This window comes from Sorex araneus, chromosome 4 (genome assembly GCF_027595985.1).
Source record: "Sorex araneus isolate mSorAra2 chromosome 4, mSorAra2.pri, whole genome shotgun sequence".
NCBI classification, from domain to species: Eukaryota; Metazoa; Chordata; class Mammalia; order Eulipotyphla; family Soricidae; genus Sorex; species Sorex araneus.
In genome coordinates, this window is record NC_073305.1 from 46,335,634 (window position 1) to 46,356,232 (window position 20,599).

Here is a 20,599-nt window from a genome sequence, read left to right on the forward strand (position 1 = left end):
ACTTGAGTTCAGTTGGGCCCCAGTGCATTTTCTGGGGTGCTCCCAGGGGCACTTCCACAGAAGCATTTGCTCTCCTGTACAACACAAATAGAGGGGGGATCCCAGGTGTGCAATGAAACTAAGAAAGTACATAAGTACTACACCCAGGTATGAGCAACTGGTGAACTGGTCATCACAACAAAGACAAAAAGAAGAAGAGGCTGGAGAGATAGCACAGCATGTAGAGGTAGGGTACTTGTCTTGCATGCAGCCAACCCATATTCAGTCCCCAGCACCCCATATGGTCCCCCCAAGTCTTCCAGAGGTGACCCCCTGAGCACAAAGCCAGGACTGACCAAACACAAAAAGGAAAAGGAGGGGAGAAAAGCAGAAAAAGTCTGAGGTTACCAGAGCCTCCCCATGGCACATGCTGGTTCCTCCGATATGGACAACTTCCCATTAACCCTTGACCCTTAACCCTTCCCAGATCCCTGTACAGATAAACTTCACACACTGAGGCACTACTATCCTAGGTACACACGCTCATCTCATTGTGATTGCCCTTCCCACCCCAGGGACCAGGGCAGTCACGAGGGCCACCTTGGGGCTGACCTCTGGCTTGAATACCAGTAGCAGCCAGGAACAATTATTGACCTGGCACTGCCAGAAATTGGTTTGGTGCCCTGGCCAGGAGCAAGGAGAGGAACAGAAGCAGAAAACAGGCAAGAAAGAGACACAGAGCTGTGTTCACGAAGAACTGTACCCACCAAAGTTGCAGCTGCTTCCTGCCACCAAGGTGGCCTGCTGCTGTGCCTGTTCTAATGTGATGCAGGGGGTCAAATGACGAAACTGTCATTTCCTGGGACAGTAAGAAGCACCATTTCAGGGTGTCCTTTGCCCACCCACACAGGAACACTTTCCAACATGGTTTGGTTTTAGCTTCAAAATATTTTGGTCCGGCTCTGAGACCGCATGGAGGGGATTCACTTTATAGCCTGAAGACCTGATATGATTAAGTATCTCCCATGAACAATTTCTAGGTCTTTCAAGGACCTGATGGTTAGAATTTAGCAGAACTGAGTTTCCTGAATTGTGCCCTTGACTTTATCCAAAGAGGATCCGGTCTTTGGCCCCAGGGCTAAGTCTTCACTGCTTAGAGTGATCCATGTGGGCTGTGCATAGCTGGGAAGGTGTGACAGCAGAGGTCCACCAAAGCTGACCTCAGGGCATCAACCCCTCTGAGGACAAGGTGCATGCCTGTTACCATTGGGTCTTCTCTCAGCTCCCTCCTGGGGGTCAGTCCTAAGAAAGTACTGGCTGGGACACTGAGGTCCCAGCCCTTCGGGGGAAGGCCTGAGCTTTGACAATATTCCCAGGTGCTAAAGGCCAGAGTTTGGGCTAAACATTGGGCCATTGCACCAATGGCTCCACTTGCACACATCCGAAGTCAGTCTCCTATGGACTGTCCCCATCTTATTCAGCAGTGATGAGCTCATGGACTGCGGCCCTTGGTCGGGGTTCTCAAAGCAGCTGGGCACACGGCTGGGACTCCCACCTAAAAGGGAGGCACCAGGGGCTCCAACTGAGAATGGGAGCGGGACTGTGATTTTGTGTGTGTGTGTTGTGTGTGTTAGTCAAAGCCAGTGGGATTCTAGAGAACTCTATTTTTTTTTTTTTTCATTTTGAGGAGTGCTGGGTTATACCCAGCCATACTTGGGTTTATTCCAGGCTCTGTGCTCAGGGATCACTTCTGGCAGTGCTCAGGGGTCCCAGCATAGGTGGTCCCAGAGATTTGAACATGGATTGGCTGTGCAGTTATTTGAACCAGGATGGCAAGTGCCTTATTCCCTGTGCAGTTTTTCCAGCCCACAGGGAAAGTCTTTATATGTGTTAGGCCTTCAGCTGAATGAGGACAGTCCCAGTTCAGGGTCTGACTCATGTGTATGGAACGGAGGAGAGGAGGTAAAGTGTGTGTGTACCCTTGTATGTAGGAGAGCAAACAGGGGCTAGAGAAAAGGATCGGGATCTTTTTATTCTTTCAAAAGAATTTGGGGTGGGGGGATATCTAGGCAGTGCTTTGGCGGTCCTAGGGGGCATTCCTGGTGATATTTGATTCAGTTGTGCAAGCCTGATGGTTGTGGTTGAGCCCAGAGATACGAAGCTGAGAGCCAGCAGGAAGACATGCAGTGATGCTCCAGGGTCCATGCAGTGCCAGGACCTGAACTCAGGGCCCAGTGCATGCTGGGCATGAGCCCCGTCCATCTGGGCTATATACCCAGCCCTGTTTTTGAATGTGTATAATTTGGGGCTTTGAGGGGTTTTCTTTCTGGTTTCTGATCTGCACTGGGAGTTGCTAAGGACTATTCCTCGCTGAATCCAGGCCTCTTGCATGCATACCAGCCCTTTGGGTTACTTTCCAGCCCTGTATTTCGCTAGGGTCACACACATGAGAGGCCTGCCGGGATCTAGTGTTTGTGTTAGTGTGAGGGTGTGCACAAAGGAATCAGTGACAAGGCCCGAGAGTATCTTTCTTGGAGCACTTTAATGCACTCAATGGCCCACAGTCCCTGTCTGGGCAAGAAAGGCTGCCCCACCTGGAGGCTCCCATGGTTCTGGGTTGCAGCACACTACATTTTCCTCAGTAGGTAAGGGGTGTGAGGATGAAAAGGCGATCTTCTTCTTTGCGGATCCAGCGCATCAACTTATGGATGGCATTGACAGCGGACGCCTTGGTCCCCAGAGGGCTGTAGCACATGTAGAGCTCAAAGGCACCTGTCACCTGGAGGAGGGGGGGGGTCACAGGGTGATGATCCAGGTCAGACATTCGGGCATGGGCCCTGCCCCGGCCCTGATGAAGCCCGTCCCCATTGTCGCAGGGCCCTCTTACCCAGGCCAAGAGGTTCTCGTTGGGACCCGTGTAGTAGATGGTCTTGAGTGGGCGGGAGGCATTGTGGGCACGGCTGTGCAGGTATTGGTAGAGCCCAAGCAGCCGCTCCTGCTCCTCATCACTGGTGTAGGGCGCCTCAATCTCAGGGCTGGAGATGGGGGAGTGGGTTCATAAAGGTATGCCTCCCGTGGCCTCCGGTGGGGTCCTAGAAACCCCTGTTCCTGACTCTGCCATGTGTCCATCATTCCGGTGCCCTCCCTACCCTCTGCCAGGACAGACTCTTTCCACCACAGGCGACTCCCTTGGAGAGAGCAAGGGCCACGTTGACTAGGATCCTGTTCTCATCCCCCCAAGTTCTCCTCGTCTTTAGTGACCCTCCCCCTGGAGGGGTCACTGTGTGTTGGGGAGTACATAGTTGATGGATCTGAAGAGGAGGAGAGGTGAGCTGGAGACCCTGTGGACCTAACAAGGCTAAAAGGGGAAGCAGCCACAGTGAGCCGAAGGTCCTGAGCAAGCGACCCAGCTCTCTCCAGCTTCTTTCTCTAGGTACAGCAGGCATGAGAGGCCTTCTGGGAAATGCCGCAGAGAGGCACGTGCCTGTGAGAAACATCGACACAGGGTCTCGGTGCCCCTGGTATCAGAATAAAACCCAATCCAACCTGTAGGTTCATTCCCAGAGGGGTCCTCAACTTCAGGAAGGCATCACGTCCCCACGCTGCCAACAGCACTCACCTGGTGAAGAGTCCCGAGCTCTTTGACTTGTAGAGGAAGTGGCGCAGGTCGGGGATGCCCACTTGGGCGACACTGTAGTAAGGCGTGCGCAGCGCCTCCCGCAGCGCCAGGTTAGCTCCGCGCTTGCGCAGGCGCTCCTGAAAGCGGCGGCGGCAGTCGGAGACGGCAAAGAAGTCCTCGCGGTCGGTGGAGACCAGCAGCAGGCAGAGATCCGTGTCGGGCTCCAGGTAGGAAATGTGGGCGTGGAAGAAGCCAGCGGCGTTGAATTTGGGCAGGCACACAGGCGTCCAGGCCTCCCCCTCGCGGAAGGACGACGAGGAACTGATGAGGTTGAACAGCAGGTGGAGGTCGATGGGGTGTAAAAACTGGTCCTTGCGGCGCACCAGCGCCACGAGCTGGTTGCGTGCGAGCAGGATGGAGAAGACGAGGCTGCGCGCGCGTGCCTGCTGCAAGCTGGAGCTCACGGCGTCGCGCACGGTCGCCGCCAGGGGTAGACAGCGCGCCGCCCCCATCAGGAAGCTGGGGTCTCGCGCCATGAGTTGCAGCAGGTTGTCGGTGATGCGCTCGGAGCCCGAGAGCAGGCGCCTCAGGTCGTAGTTCTGTTTCTGCTGGAAGATGTGGCTCAGCTGCGCGCCCGTGAGGAGGCTGAGGATCTGGTAGTAGATGTAGAGCAGCTCCTGCGCCAGTTCTTGAGCTGACTGCCGCGTGCGGGCCACCGCCACCAGCACCAGGGGACTCCGGCGCACGAATACTACCTTGTAGCCATCTGAGGGTGGGGACGGTGAGAGGAGGTGTGTGTGTCAGCTGTGCCCCTGGTCCGGGCCCCCCCGGAGCGTCCTCCTCGCACAGCTTGTTGTTTTCTGCACCCTCTGCCCACACCCCGCCCCCCCCCCCCCGCCCTTCCTCAGAGCTCTACACATAGCAGGGGCTAAGGAGAAGGATAAAAAATAAACGGCAGCCCATGGCCCCCTTTCTAGCAGGGCGCCGAATGGTCCCTTTCACTTGCTTCACAAAGGTGGCACCAGGGCCAGAGCGACAGTACAGAGGGTAGGGTGCTTGCCTTGCACGCGGCCAGCCTAAGCTCAGATCCCCCAGGCACCACCAGGAGTGGTTCCTGAGTGCAGAGTCAGGAGTGACCGAGTATTGCTGGGTGTGGCCCAAAAAACAAACAAAAAAAAGTGGCACCCTTTGAAGCAAGTGTTATTTCAGGAAAACACATATTCTTGTGCTCTGGGAGAGATCTAGGTGGGGCCAGGACCTGGGGTGTGTGTTGGGGTCCCTCCCCAGTTCCCCATCCTCTCCAGGGGGAAAGCCCGTCCCAGAGCCCTGTGTGGCTCTCTCTACTGAGCTATCGGCGTTGTTAGCCCGGCTCAGATGAGCACCATGGGGTTCACACAGCCATCCCAGCCTTCTAGTCCACTATGGCACAAAACCTGCTAGAAATGAGCCCTGGCTGGGGGACCCCGGTCCACACCCCTTCCCAGGTGGCTCACCTGCATGGATGGAGCGGATGGCGTTCTTGTCTGCCTCCAGGAAGGACACCAACGCCACCATGACCCCCATGGTGCTGGAAAGTGCCTCCTCCGATCCGTAGCGCGAGTACACAGGCTTCCCCGCCTCACTCAGCACAAACACGTGCTTCTGGTGCTGACGCCAGGCCTCGGCAGCCTCCTCCTCCTCCTCACCTGTGCCCTCAGCGGGGTTCTCTGTGGCTGGTCTCCCAGCTGCCCCCGAGGGCTCTGGCCAGTCCTCAGAGCTTCCAGGCAGCATCTCCTCCTGCAGGTCTCGGGCCACCCCCGTCAGCTGGGTGCTCAGCTCACTGAAGTCCTGGCTGATCTGACGCATGTCTGCCGGCAGGGGTGAAGGAACCCCAGCACCCTGCTTGGGGCTGTTCCCAGAAGCCGCCCCGTCCTCTGATTCAGTCAGATCCTCATAGGAACGGGCATGGACAAACATGGCACCCTCCTGCCCAGCACCTGCCGGCCAAAAGCACTGGTGCTTAGAACAGCGGCTACCAGCAGACGCCTCAGCGGCGAGGCGCACAGCATGGCACTAGCTTGACTGTCCGACGAGGCACACCACTCTTCCCTCCTCCTGAGTGCCACCCTCCCCCCAGTCTTCTCCCTTAGCCATCCCGGACACACTGGCCTTTGTCTACTGGCTCTTCGGACACCCTCACAAGCCCCTACTTATCCCAGGGTCTTTGTAGCTGCTGGTTCCTCTGCCTGGAAGGCACAGTCACCTCTCTGATGGCTGGCTCCTTGTCCCTTTTCAGCTTCAGCAAAGGCAGTCACCTTCTTACCTGACCTCCAACCCAGCATTTAATATATAACCCTCCTTGAAGGCAGTCCCTGTCCCTGCCACCACACACACACACACACACACACACACACACACACAGAGACACTGAGGGGGGGCCCCCTGGTTATTGGGATATGTGTGTGCTTGGAGTCTTCCCTGGAGAGCCCACCCAGCCCCACTCAGCCATAATGCCTGATCACTGCACTGGAATGAGCCCCTTCTCCTGTGTTTTCCCCTTGGACCATGGCAGTTTCTATCTTTTGGGGTTTTTTTGTTTTTTGTGTTTTTTTTAACAGAATAGTTCACAGACATATTTTGAATCCCAATGACAAGTTCAGCACTGTACTAGATTTAGAGATTTAACCTCTCAGTGCTGCAGAAGCTCCCAATCTATCGGACAGAGAGGGCATTACATACATAAACAGATAATGTGTCCTGAGCAGAGCATGGCCAGAGCAGGCCTAACTTTCAAGGAGGTGACATTTAAGCCAAGAGCCGAGGAGGGGAGAAGGAGTCAGGGTCCTACTTGTAGACACAGAGAGCAAGAGCACCCTGGCAGCCAGCCAGCACAGGGCAAGTAGGAGAGGTGGGTGGAGGCAGGCTGAGCCCGTTCCCTGCAGTATCCCCAGCACCTGACTGATAATCCAGTGAGGAACCGAACAAGCACAGCAGAGCGGAAGGAAGAGTGGGGGGAATCCCCATCACCCCAGCAGCTCCTCTAGCCGTCAGCTGCCTGGGGCTGCACGCCCAGCTCGTACCTGGCTCCATTCCCTGGGCCAGTCCTGGTGTGGGGCTCTCAGCTCTCTCCACACTCTGCCCATCAGAAGGAGCCAATGTGCCATCAGGGCATTCACTGCTCCTCTTCCTCTGCATGTCGGCTGCCATCCTTGGACTCTCCTGTGGGAAACAAAGGCATCACTGAGGAACAGGGCAAAGGTGCTACTGGCGGGGGCCATGGGCAAAAATAGAGTGGAAAACTCAGGACGATGCCCCTTACCAGCACTCAGCTAAGTCATACATCTGCAGAATGAGTTTTTTGTTTGTTTTTTGTTTTGGTGCCACACCTGGTAGGGCTCTGTGCTTACTCCTCAGTCTGTACTCAAGAGTTACTCCTGGGAGGCTTGTGGAACCCTAATGAGATGCTGGGGATTGAACCTGGGTCGGCCATGTGCAGGGCAAGTGAACTATTGCTCCAGACCCTGCAGAATAGGTTTTGAGAATTCCCCTCTGAAAAATTAAGAGGGGTGTGTAATTCCCTTCTTTTACTACATGGAGGGCTCTCTAGAGAAGAGTCCATTATTTCCCACCACTCAGGATCCCCTCACAAGTCACATGTTAGTATATTTCTTAAAAGTAAAAAAAACTTGGGTTACTCTTAGATGCTCATGGTTTTTTAATTTTGTTTTGCTTACGTTTGGGTTTTGTTTGTTTTATTTTGGGGCTACACACAGAGATACTCAGGGGTTACTCCTGGCTCTGTGCTCAGGGATCACTCCTAACAGTGCTCTGGGGACTATATTGAATACTGGGAATCGAACCTGGGTCTGCTGCATGCAAGGCAAATGCGCAACCAGCTGGACTATCCTCTGGCCCCCTCATGTTCCCTTGAACATTTATTTTTCTTTCTCTCTTCTCACACTTCTCTTAAGTGAATTTCTTTAAATAAAAGCTATGTTGCTTCACTAAAAAAAAAGTAAATAAAAGAATAAAGTTAAAAAATTTAAGTATATAAATGTAATTCTTTTGGTCACATTTGTCAGTATTTGGGGGCTATTCCTGGCTTAGTGCCCAGGCTCCTGGTGCTGTTTGGGGGTCCTTGCTGTACTGGGAGTTTGACCTGGATCTCACGTGCATTGAATGTGCTCTGTGCTTCGTCAGTTTTTTGAGTTCTTGCTCTGGCACATTAAATTTAATGATAAGTTTTGGGGTTTTGGGGGGTTATACCCAGACTTGCTCAGGGCTTACTTCTGGCTCTGCGCTCATGGGTGACTCCTGATGGTGCTCAGAAGATTATGTGTGGTGCTAGGGATTGAACCCAGGTCAGCTAGATGCAAAAAAAAAAAAAAAATGCATTCTGTACTATATGGCTCCCAGATGTAATTATTTTTGTTTTGTTTTGGGGCCACACCAAGCTAGCTCAGGGCTGACTCCTGACTCTTCACTCAGGGACATTCCTGTCAGGGATTGAAAACCATATGTAATGCAGGGGATTGAACCCAGTTGACTGTGTGCCAGAGAAGTGCCCTACCCACTGTACTATCACTCCAGTCTTATAATAATTCTTTTTTTTTGTTTTGTTTTTTGGGTCACACCTGGCTCTGCACAGGTGTTACTCCTGGCTCTGCACTCAGGAATTATCCCTGGCGGTGCTCAGGGGACCATATGGGATGCTGGGAATCGAACCCTGGGTCGGTCGTGTGCAAGGCAAACGCCCTACCGGCTGTGCTATCGCTCCAGCCCCAATAATTCTTTTTTTATTGAGTCACCATGAGAGTCACAGTTACCAAGCCGTTCATGATTGGCTTCAGTCATATAATGATCCAACACCCATCGCTCCACCAGTGTCATTTTTCCCACCACCAATGACCCCAGTTTCCATCCTGCGACCTCCTCCCCCAACACTTATAATAATTTTTAAAACAAATTTAACTGAGTGTCAAGATAACATACTAAGAGGTTTCTACCAGTGGTGTTCGACCACCAGTCCATGGGCCAGCGTTTGTTTGCAGGTGTGGAAAGGCTGAAAACCACAGTCTACCCACCTTGGTTCTTACTGCCTGTCTGTGGACTGGTTAGCAGGGCAGGTGTAAAAGGTTGAAGAAATCAAGTTTATCTGGATTTGGTTATCTAATTCTGATCATTACTTTGAGGCAGGTGTTCCTATCAGGTTAAATTTCTAGAGAAACAGAGGCTAAACGTCTGGTCCAAAGTCTCTCCAGAAAGCAAGCACTAGTGCTGGAAACTGAAACACTTGTGTGTCCTGCGCAACCTACCACAAACATTTCACCATTGAAAACTGAGTTAACCAATAGTTCCTTAGGATATTTAGGCATTTGCAAAAGAAGTGAGTAAGAGCAAACAGTCTTGTCTTCTGCCTGGAAATTTGTTTTTTTTTTTTTTTTGTAGCTTTTTGGGTCACACCCGGCGATGCACAGGGGTTACTCCTGGTTCTGCACTCAGGAATTACTCCTGGCAGTGCTCAGGGAACCATATGAGATGCTAAAGATAGAACACAGGTTGGCCACATGCAAGGCAAGGGTCCTAACCACTGTATTATTGCTCTAGCCCCTGGAATCTTGCTTTTCTGAGTCGATTTTGTACCTTTGAATTTTTTACCATGGCTTTCCTGGCCAATTAAAAAAAAACTGCCTGCCAGTTCTCAGTGCATATCTGATGGCCAGGACAGGCTCATCCTGATCTCCTAGTCCTTCTGCAGCCTCAAAGTCAGATGGAGGTGGCTACCAGGGGATTCTAGGGGCATCAAATTTGAAAAAGTTATCTACGATTAGTCCCTCAGGCCCTGAGTGGGTCTCTGCATGTAGAAGGCCTAGGTCCAACCCCCAGCACCTCATGATAACTCGAGCAATCTCAGAAGGAACCTCACTGTCCAACACAGAAATAAGAGTAGCTCTCAAACATTGTGGGGTGTGGGCCTCAAAAAAACAGGGGGCGGGGATGGAGATAGTACAGAGTTTAAGGTGCTTGCTTTACAATCCAGCCCCTGTTTGAATCATCAGCACTACATATAGTTCCTCAAGCACTGCCAGGGCCACTCCTGAGCACAGTTAGGTATAGCCCTTAGGCACCTATAGTATAGCCCCCAAACCAAAAACCAAGCCAAACAAACAAACAAAAGTGTGGTTCCAGGTTTCAGTGAGGCTTAGGAGCCAGAAGACCTGGTGGCATGGGTCACCTGTCAAACAGAAACCAAAGTCAGTAAAGGCTGCTTGCCCTTAGCAAACCTAAGAATGCATTCAGAAAGTTCTCTGAGACTGAGGCCAGGAGGACAATCCAAAACAAGTCAAGGGGCTGGAGTAATCTACGGGTTCGACTCCCAGCATCCCATATGGTTCCCTGCGCACCGCCAGGAGTAATTCCTGAGTGCATGAGCCAGGAGTAACCCCTGTGCAATGTCGATGTGACCCAAAAAGAAAAAAAAAGTCAAACAGTAGATGACTGGGCAGTGGATGCTAAGGAAACTAGAGACTATCTAAGTCTCAAAAAATAAGACACAATCTCATAGGACATTATTATTTATTTATATTTTTGACTTTTTGGGTCACACCCGACAATGCTCAGGGATTACTCCTGGCTCTGCACTCAGGAACTTCACCTGGCAGTGCTTGGGAGACCATATGGGATGCTGGGGATCGAAGTCGGGTTGGTCACATGCAAAGCAAACGCCTTACCCACTGTACTATTGCTCTGACCCCCATCATTATTTTACAAGTTAACCTAAAAGTCAGTGTGGAATTTGCAGAGCTATATAACTATGGAGTGATCTCAGAGAGAAACTATTCATATTCAGGCAGAGGGCAAGGTGCTATGTACAGTGCCAGGGTTTTGCCAGGGCTTTTGGCCCTGGTTTCCAGGATGGTGACCTGGATTATATGGAACAGTGTTTTTTGGTTTTTTTTTTTTTTGGGGGGGGGAGAGTAGGGAGAGATTGAGCTGTGCCCAGCAGTGCTCAGGGCTTACTCCAGGGTCTGCACTCAGGGATCACTTCTAGTGATTCTCAGGTTCTCAGGGGACCATATGGGGTATAGAGATAGAACTAGGATTGGCCACATGTAAAGCAAGTGCCCAAACCTCTATATTATTTCTCTGGCCCTGCTAAGCACTGTTTTATCTAGGGAGACAGTTCCAAATCATTGCTTCAAATGAAAATACCATGCATTTCTTTGTCTCCTTACTTCCCTCTATTCCCAGACAATTACTTTACACCTTCTCATCATCGCTTCCCAGGCTACAGTCAAGATAACACTGCCTTCCTTGTCACTGAGGAATAAGAAGTTGGCATAAGAGAATTTCCAGGATTCCCATCACTGGGCTGGGGAGGTAGTTCAATGGCCACACATATGCCTTACATGCAGAGTACCGCCACCATCAACCCCCAAGCCTAGAGAGCAGAGCAGAACACTGACCACTGCCATGTGTGGTTCAAAAACCCAACAACAGGTTTTTTTTTTTTTTTTTTGATTTCTGGGCCATATCTGGCAGAGCCCGGAGATCACTCCAGGCTGTGCTGGGGGTCATATGTAGTGTCAGGGATAGAACCAGTTGGCTACATATAAGGTAAGTACTTTACCTCCTGTGCTATAAAGGCTAATTTTTTTTTGCCGGGGGTACCCAGCAGTGCTCAGGACTTACTCCTGGCACTGTACACTCAGGGATTTCTTCTGGTGGTGCTTGGGGACTACTGGTTATCAAACCTGGGTCAGCTGTGTGCAAGGCAAGACCTTATACACTGTACTATCTCTACAGGCCCTGAAGGATACATTTTGTTCATACAAAATGTGCTGTGAGGTGGGACAGGAAGGAAACTGGGGACACTGGTGGTGGGAAATGTACACTGGTGAACAGACGGATGTTGAAACATATGACTGAACAACATTGAACTGTGTATCTCACTGTGAGTCAATTAAAAATAAATTAAAAAATAGATTTTAATGATAATTGTCACTGATGCAAATGACAAAATATAATGGTCCAGGATGATACTGATATTATAAAATAATAGAGAAAGACATAAAGTATGTGCTTCAAACTGTGTGAAAACAACTTTCTTCAATGCTCATTTTTAATCTTCTTTAATGAGTATGTATTAGTTTAATAATCAGAATTAAAAGATAAATGTTACCTATTTTGGGGCTGGAGCGATAGTACAGTGGGTAGGGCATTTGCCTTGCACGCTGCCGGCCTGGGTTCGAATCCCAGCATCCCATATGGTCCCCTGAGCACCGCCAGGGGTGATTTCCTGAGTGAAGAGCCAGGAGTGACCCCTGTGCATCGCCGGGTGTGACACAAAAACAAAAACAAAAAAAGATAAATGTTACCTATTTTAAAAAATGTGCTGTGAGGGGAGAGAGAGATCGTACAGCAGGTAGGGTTCTTGCCTTACACATGGTTGACCCAGGTTCAATCCTTGCCATCCCATACAGTCCCCAAGAACCACTAGAGTAATTCCTGAGTGCAGAGCCAGAAGTAAACTCTGAGCATCACTGGGTGTGGCCCCCAAATAAAACAAAACATAAAATCTGCTGTGAGGGGGCTGGAGCGATAGCACAGTGGGTAGGGCGTTTGCCCTGCATGCAGCTGACCCAGGTTCGATTCCCAGCAAGGCATACGGCACCCTGAGCACCGCCAGGAGTAATTCCTGAGTGCAGAGCCAGGAATAACCCCTGTGCATTGCCGGGTGTGACTCAAAAAATAAAAAATCTGCTTTGAATCTGGTAGCAATTTCAAGACACTCCCATCTAAGCATGGATTCAGAAATCCATGTGGTTTGTATCAGCATGGTGGCATACTTTCCATCCCAGCTAGTGGAAGACAGAGCTGGAGGGTCATGGACCAACTCTAAATACATCAAAGATTGGCTAGAACTAGGAGGCTAGAGGAGCCTAGGAACAAAGGGTACACTGACTTACTCTAGATAATTTAGAAGTCTCTCTGGGTTAGAAAGATAGTACCGAGATAAAGTATTTGCTTTTTATGCAGCCAAACTGGTTTAACCACCTGGCACTAAATATTGTCCCCCACATGCGATCCCCCAACTCTGGATTATTGCTGAGTATAATCCAAAAAACAAATAAACAAAACCCAAAATCAAAACATTAATTATTTGAATGTGTATTCCTAGCCCTAATCTCTCTTCTGACTCCTAAAGGAACAGATTTTATTTATTTGTTTTTTGTCTTCGGGCCACACCAGGCAGTGTTGAAGGGAGGTTTGCTACTCCCAGTTCTATACCCAAGGGTTGTCCCTGGCAGAGACCATGAGGTGCCAGGAATTGAACCCTGGTCTCTGCCTGACATGTTAACTATGCATTACAGGGGTCAAAGAAATCCTGGAGTTAAGGCACTTTTCTTGCCTGGGGCTGTTCCTGCCTGATCTTGATATGATCTTCAAGCATTTGCAGAGCACAGAGCCAGAAGTAAGCTCTGGGAACCACCACTGGTTGTGGCCCCAAAACCAAACAAACAAACACAAAAACAAGTATTCCCTCCAGCCCATTGAGCTCTCTCTGGGACACACATTAAACAACTTAATTTCTGTAGTGGATACTTTACAGTATCTTACAGTTATATCTCCAAAACAGTTCCTGATCATGCCCTTATAAAGTTGCTTCTCCCAGAATTTTCACCATCTCAATGGAAGACAACTTCATTCTTTTTGTTTGTTTGTTTGTTTGTTTTGCTTTTTGGATCACACCCGGTGATGCACAGGGGTTACTCCTGGCTCTGCACTCAGGAATTACTCCTGGCGGTGCTCAGGGGACCATATGGGATGCTGGGAATCGAACCAGGGTCAACCACGTGCAAGGCAAACGCCCTACCCGCTGTGCTATTGCTCCAGCCCCGACAACTTTATTCTTTTAGTTATTTGGTGAAAAGTTCTGGAGCTAAACCTTTTTGCCTCTCTTTTCCCCACATCTCATTTATCAAAAATATTGGCAAGTCAAGTCAGCCATACTGCACAATAAAGGCACATCCAGCAAAATGTCTTTCTTGGTAGTAATACCTTCCCCCAAAGGATGCCCCTTGGTTTATAATAACTGTATTAGCCATCCTTCAAGATGGTCTCCTGTGATCTAAACTCTTGATATCTGTGTTTGTGTCCCATTCCCATAGAGCAGGGTTGATTTAAGTAATCAAACAGATGTGAAAATAATAATGTATGTTTCTGAGCCACAAATAATGTGGCTTCTGTTCTGCTCTCTTGGGCCACTCTGTAGAGAGGGCTCTGAGCCATGGTTTGTTTGGGTGTTGGTAGTGCTCAGTATGAACTCAGGGCCTCATACCTGCAAAGCAAGTGTGCACTCAGCTAACCTCTTGTCCCCAATCATTAGTTACAGTGTAAAGACACTCATGTAGCCCTACAGAGGTAACCTCATGGCAAGAAACTGAGGCCTTAGGTCAGAGAGATAGTGTAGGGGTTAAGGCTCTGGCCTTGCATGCAGCCTACCCTAGTTTTAGCCCTGGCACCACATATGATCCACTACCAGGACTGACCTAAGCACAGAATCAGGAGTAGCTGCTGAGCACCATTAGTATGGCCCCCAACCCTACATACACCCCCCACCCTGCCCCCAAACTGAAGCCTGCAAACAGTCAGTACCAAATAGAATTCTTTGATCATTGATTTGAGGGTCACCAAAAGGAATTTAATTGTGCCATAGCAGCTACAGGTAGCCATGATACTGTGACAAAGTAACAGGTTTTGATAACCATGTAGAAGTTTTAAGCATTTCGTATTCAGACATTCTAATTTATTGGCACAGCTGCAATATTTTCCTTGTGCACCATTTTAGAAAATTTGGGGTTTGGGGTTGATGAGAAAAGAATTATAACTTTTCTCATTTAGTGATTCCATATGGAGAATCCAGCTTTTGTGCACCCCAATACGATGTTAAGTGGGAAATACTCCTATCCAGAATCTGACCATACCCATTACCCCAATGCTACATTGGCTCAAGTCTTCTAACCATCTCCCTGCTTCTGACCTTGTCCTGCACTATTTTCCCTTCACTCAAAGTGATCCTCAAAACAGAAGTCAGGTTGTATAATTCCTCTACTCACAGTTCTGTAATGATTCCACTCCACTCAACAAGAAAGTCAATCTAGGGCTTGAAGAAGTGGTACCAGGGCCAGGGCCCTTGGCTTGCATGTGCCCCACCTGGGTTCAGTCCCCAGCATCACATATGGTCCCCAAAGCATCAGCAGAAGGATCCCTGAGAAGAGCCAAAAGTAAATCCTGAGCATCACAAGGTGTGGCCCAAGACTCCTCCCCCCAAAACAAGAAAGCCAACCTACCCTTACCCCATTACTCTTACCTCATCTACTCTTCCCCTTAGTTTTGCTTTGCTTCAGTCCAGTCACATTGACCCTGTGACTTAATCTTAAGTTTAACACAAATGTTGGGCCAAGAAGATAGCACAAGTGTTCGAGCTCATGACTAACATGTGGGAGACCCTAAGTTGACCTTGCCACAGCACACTGCCAGCTGGCACTGCTAGGTACAGTCCTGGTGTCCCATGTAAAAAAAATAAGAAAAAAACCCTTGGCCCCAGAATATAGGGAGGAGAAGGGCAGAGGAGGAAAGCAACCAAAGGGTTGATAGGAGATAGATGGGAAGCAAGGGGGTCCAAGTACACCAGTGATGTAAAGGAGTTATGGTATAGTGAAATATCCAAACCAGAGTCAGGCCAGAGTTACAGTACAGCAGGTATGGCACTTGCCTTGCACATAGCTAACCTGAGTTCAATCCCTAGCATCCTCAATGGTCCCCCAAGATTGTCAGGAATAATCCCTGAGTGCAGAGCAAGGAGTGAGCCCTGAGCACAGCCTAGTGTGTCACCAAAACAAAAATGAAAACAAACAAACCAGTCAAAAAAAACAAACCAGAGAGTCAAGGACACTGAAAACGAGAGATCCAAACCTCAACAACCAAAACTTAAAAATGTACTTGCCAAGGTGGCAGGCGGCAGATGGGGGCTGGTGGAGGGGTGGGAAGGAAACTGGGTGCCTGGTGGAGGGAAGATCACACTGGTGGTGGGATCGGTACTGGGACACAGTATGTCTAAAACTCATCAATGAATAACTTTTGCAAATCATGGTGCTTTAATTAAAAAAAAAGTAAGCAAACCAAGGCAAGTATGACATAAATATAAATTCTGAGCACTCCTCTTTGAACTTTTCCCTTAAAGAGCTTCTATTAATTATTATTTTAAGGGGTGGATTGAGGGGTTAGAGTAATGGTACAGCAGGTAGGGTTTTTGCCTTGCAAACCTAGGGTCAACCCTGGTTCAATCCCCAGCATCCCATATGGTTCCTCAAGCACCACCAGGAGTAATTCCTGAGTGCAGAGCCAGGAGTAACCCCTGAACACTGCTGGGCATCACCTATAAAGTAAATAATAATAATAAGGGGCATATTGGGTTTTGGGGTCACACCCAGGTGTGCTGGGGACTCACACCTGTATGGCCACATGCAAGACAAATGCCTTACCCCTATGTTATCTCTCTGGTGCCCCTTGAAGAACTTTCTTCTGGACCACATGACTCTGCCTCCCCTCCAGGCCCCTAAGTCATGATCTGGGGCCTGGTCTTTCAGATCTTGTCCACAGATCTGGTTCTCTCTCTTCCTTCAGGTAGCTGCTCAAGTGATATCTTATTAGGAACCCTGCAGGCAATAACCCTGATTCTTTCCTTCTCTCTTTTTTGCAGTTTCAGAAATAGAACCCAGGACCTCATACATTTAAGGCAAATGCTCTACCACTGACTCACATCTCTAACCCAATACTCCTAATTCTTATCAACTCCCTACTGCCCTGACTTTATTTTTCTACATTGAAAGTTAATCTGTGACTTTACACAATTGTAGAATGTCACCTCCACACACAGGAGAAATGTAATCAATATTTCCTAGATAAATAATCTGGAAGGGACAAAGTAAGAGATCCTTGATGAATATCCAGCTGCCTAGCTGGGTCTCTGGAGATCCCTGCTGTGGGGAAGATTTGTCCTTGGTAACAGTCAGTGTTCCAGAACAGTGGAGTCAGAAGAAGCTGGAAGAGCCAGACTTATTTATTTATTAATTTCAGCAGGTGGTATCAGAGATTGAACTCAGAGACTCATGCATGCAAGGTATGAGCTTTGCCACTGAGTCACATCCCCAGACCTGGCTTGGATTTTTAAAACCAATTTGTTAGTTATTTTATTTGTTTTGTTTTGTTTAGTTTTTGGGTCACACCCAGCGATGCACAGGGGTTACTCCTGGCTCATGCACTCAGGAATTACTCCTGGTGGTGCTCGGGGGACCATATGGGATATTGGGAATCGAACCTGGGTCGGCTGCATGCAAGGCAAACGCCCTACCTGCTGTGCTATTGCTCCAGCCCACAGTGGGACTATTCCTGGCTCTGTGCTCAGGAATGACTCCTAGCGTGCTCTAGAAACCAGGGATCAAACCAGGGTCCACTGCATACAAGCAAGTCCCTTAGCTCCTACATTCTCTTTTCAGTGCTGGATTGGCTTTTTTTTTTTTTCCTTTTTGGGTCACACCGGGAGATGTACAGGGGTTAGTTCCTGGCTCTGCACTCAGGAATAATTCCTGGCGGTGCTCGGGGGACCATGTGGAATGCTGGGAATCGAACCTGGGTCTGTCACGTGCAACGCAAACGCCCTACCTGCTGTGCTATCGCTCCAGCCCCTGGGTTGGCTTTTTGTCTTAATATTTCTTACCAACAAGAAAATGATGGGGCTGTAGTGATAGCACAGCAGGTAGGGTGTTTGTCTTGCATGAGGCCGACCTGGGTTTGATTCTCAGCATCCCATATGGTCCACTGAGCACTGCCAGGAGTGATTCCTGAATGCATGAGCCAGGAGTAACCCCTGTGCATTGCCGGATGTGACCCAAAAAGGAAAAAAAAAAAGAAGAAAATGATAGTATCAACTTATTGAGCTGCAGGAGGATGAAATGGAATAGTCCCAATTTGATTACCCTGGGACAGAGTGGGTGTACTTGTATACTCTCTCAGCTGCTACCATTAGTACATCCTGTTGTTGCTGGATTTTTTGTTTGTTTGTTTGGGGTCTACATCCAGCAGTTCTCAGGGTTTATTCCTGGCTCTTAATTCAGGTATCATTCCTGGCAAGGCTTGGGGGTGCCAGGGATCTAACCTTGATCTGCCCCATGTATGGCAAGTACCCTACCCTCTGAATTATCTTATCTCTCTAGCCCCATCATATCATGATTTTTTTATGGTTTTTGGGCCATATTCAGCAATGCTCAGGGGTTACTCCTGGCTCTGTACTCAGGAATTACTCCTGGCGGTGCACAGGGCACCATATGGGATGCCAAGGATTGAACCCACTGTGCAAGGCGTGTGCAAAGCAAGCACCCTACCCACTGTACGATTGCTCCAGCCTCTGATTATTCTTACTTAGCATTCAGACCGTGTAGAGCTGGTATATAATCTGTTATGAAGGGGCCTGCCAGGCAGTGCTCAGGGGTCTCCAGATCCATACCTGGCAGTCTTCAGGGGGACTATGCACTACAGGGGATGGAATCCAGGGCCTCTGCATGCATAGCCAGTACTCCAAGCTCTGATTAGTCTCCCAGCCCCTGCCAGGTAAATTTGAAAGTTTGCACACCCTGAACCAGTCCAGGGGAAATACACACCTACTCTCATGAGGCCAGGTAACTCTAGCCTAAAGTGATTCACCTATGATGTTGAGCCAAAGAGCTGTCTGTGGGCCTTAAACTAGCTATATTCCTTCAGGCCAACTGGCTGTTCACTGACACTAGAGTTGCAGAAATTCTCCCACAAGTTAAAATTCTTTGCCACATGCACCTGCTCTGTGTCCTGAATCTCCAGCATCAAGATAGCAATTTACCTGCTGTCATGAGGACCCTCAGTCCTCTTCTCCCTCGTGGGCTTCAGTTACCAAGTCTAGTGTTGGTAAGTGGAAGCCAGCATGGTGCTTGCATGGAGTGGGGGTAGGGTCAGCAGCCAGAGCCGCCGGACAGCTGTACAACAGTTCCCTTACCCCTAGTCCATGCAGCATCTCAGCATCTCCAAGACTAGTCCCTGATGAAGCAGACAGCTCTCTGGACACTCACTCCAGAAACTAGACAGAGGGTGAGTGACTCACAACAAAATCTACGCTAATGCCTGCTGAAGTTTTAAACCCGTGTTCTGAAAGTCCTGGGCGACCAAGGCTGAAGCACTTAAGCTCCAGATCTCTGGATCTAGTCTCAGGTACCTTCCTGGGGGCCCTTCTCAGTCAGCCTCCAGAAGCCCCCAGGGCTTGCTACTTTGCCTGGAAGAGCCCTTTTGTGCTCAGGGGCAATTTCACCGAACAAACACAAGTCAATCTGTCCTAGAGAACATTCCTCTCTCCCTAGGGCTCTCCTTCCTGCTTAGATCTCCATCCGGCTGACCCGTCAGGGGAGTGACCTCTCTGGGAGGGTGGTGACAGGACACGTGGGTGTGTGGCTGAGGACAGGCCCAGGTGAGGCGGCTGGAAGAAGTCTACTCCACACTGAGAGTGTGGCCAGGTACTAATCTGTGCTGGCGGCCACTCCCCTCCATGACAAAGGCTACTCACCCTCCCGGTGCAAACTGGGGCCCACAGAGGGCGCCTCACCCAGTACAAGGGGCAGCCCCCTTGTTTGAGCAAAGGCACCCTCGAGAGCAAAGTCCCAAGCCTCCAGACACTGCCAGGAGCTGCCCAGCTGCCTCCACAATCACCTCTCTGCCATCTTTGAAAGGACTCTGCGACCTGTGTGTACTTTAGGGGAGTGGGCAGGAACTGGCATCCTACCTGGACACTGCCCCCTACAGGATTTCACCCTCCCAGCGAAAGGATGCGTTCTAGGCCTGACCGTGCAGATTCCCCAGCTGGGGGGAGGGGGCAACAGGCTAAGGGGCCCCTGGACCCAATCCTCCCACTGCAAATGCTAGCGTAGATGGCAGGGGCCCCAGTCTCCAAGCCCCTCCCTCCAAAGATGACAGCTCTCCAGTCTTTTAGCGCCCCCAGGCCACGTGGGTTGAGAGTCGGACTTACCTATTTCTCTGGGGGTCCCAGGATGCACCGAAATTGCCGGTCACTGCCCTCTGTCGGACCCCCAGAAGGGCGCGGGTGTCCGACAGGGCCAGGATTGAGGGCGCAGGTTGGCGGGGTCACAGCCCCCCGGGGACGCAGACATGGCCACAGCGCGGTGTACCGCACCCTCCCTCCGCCCCTTGCCCTGTCGCCGGCCCAGGAAGACAGTCCTCGCCAGCCTCTAGCGGCGGAGGCCCGGCTCCAGCGGCTCTGCCCGGCCCGGCCCGGGATGCATTATGGGAACTGTAGTTCTCAGCGCACGGTCTCCCGTGGCGCTGGTGAACTGGTTCTGGCAGAGCCGGGGCGGGGCCTGATCCGGCCAGGTGTAGCCTCACCCCGCGCAGCCTTCTTTGTCCAGTTCAGGCCCGGCGGTCTCCAACCTGTACCCCGCCGGAGCCCAGAGCCAGGGAAGATCCCAGACTAGACTCTCCAAACCTTCTGTCTGGGCCGACTAGATAGAGATTTATCTCAGCTTAGAGAAAGACGCACTCAGGTCTCCTGCACTGATTGTGAAAGGTTGCTCAAGGTTGCTGGGGCTGGATAAATGTCTTTAGTGAGGCCAGGCCGCACTGTAAAAGATGTAGGCCAGTGCAAAAGTTACACTCATTGTTGCTTTAAAAAATACTTTTAGCCACATTTTAGTGTATAAGTATGAAAACAGTACTTAAGACTGATGTGTCATGGAATGAATGACCTGGGGGAATTTTTGTTCGTTTTGTTTGTTTACTTTTTCTTCTTGGGTCACACCTGGCGATGGTTGGGGGTTACTCCTGGCTCTGCACTCAGAAATTACTCCTGGCGGTGCTCAGGGGACCATATGGGATGCAGGGGATGGAGCCCAGGTTGGCCGCATGCAAGGCAAACTCCCTACC

At 50.1% G+C, this 20,599-nt stretch overlaps 1 protein-coding gene across 3 annotated transcripts; it reads right to left on the reverse strand.

The window, feature by feature from the left end:
- Positions 1-2,502: 2,502 nt before the first annotated feature.
- MON1A (MON1 homolog A, secretory trafficking associated) lies at positions 2,503-19,966 on the reverse strand. Of its 3 annotated transcripts, XM_055137037.1 has the most exons (7): positions 19,689-19,966; positions 14,698-14,849; positions 6,658-6,796; positions 5,092-5,574; positions 3,599-4,364; positions 2,867-3,014; positions 2,503-2,758 (listed from the first exon to the last, which is right to left on the reverse strand). In XM_055137037.1, the coding sequence occupies exons 3-7, from the start codon at positions 6,782-6,784 to the stop codon at positions 2,618-2,620; spliced, it is 1,665 nt and encodes a 554-aa protein (XP_054993012.1). In that variant the 5' UTR covers positions 6,785-6,796; positions 14,698-14,849; positions 19,689-19,966; the 3' UTR covers positions 2,503-2,617. The 3 variants fall into 3 exon arrangements, with proteins under 3 accessions (XP_054993012.1, XP_004615290.2, XP_054993013.1); XM_004615233.2 differs by lacking the exon at positions 14,698-14,849; XM_055137038.1 differs by lacking the exons at positions 2,867-3,014; positions 14,698-14,849 and having other exon boundaries at positions 2,625-2,758.
- Between the last annotated feature and the right edge of the window lie 633 nt (positions 19,967-20,599).

Excerpts from the sequence above, each read along its gene's own strand:
- MON1A (XM_004615233.2), bottom strand. The coding sequence starts at position 6,784 with ATGGCAGCCGACATGCAGAGGAAGAGGAGCAGTGAATGCCCTGATGGC. Across the intron at positions 5,575-6,657 it reads GGCCCAGGGAATGGAGCCAG|GTGCTGGGCAGGAGGGTGCC; the intron begins GTACGAGCTGGG and ends TTTGGCCGGCAG. Across the intron at positions 3,015-3,598 it reads AGCTCGGGACTCTTCACCAG|CCCTGAGATTGAGGCGCCCT; the intron begins GTGAGTGCTGTT and ends CCCCATCTCCAG.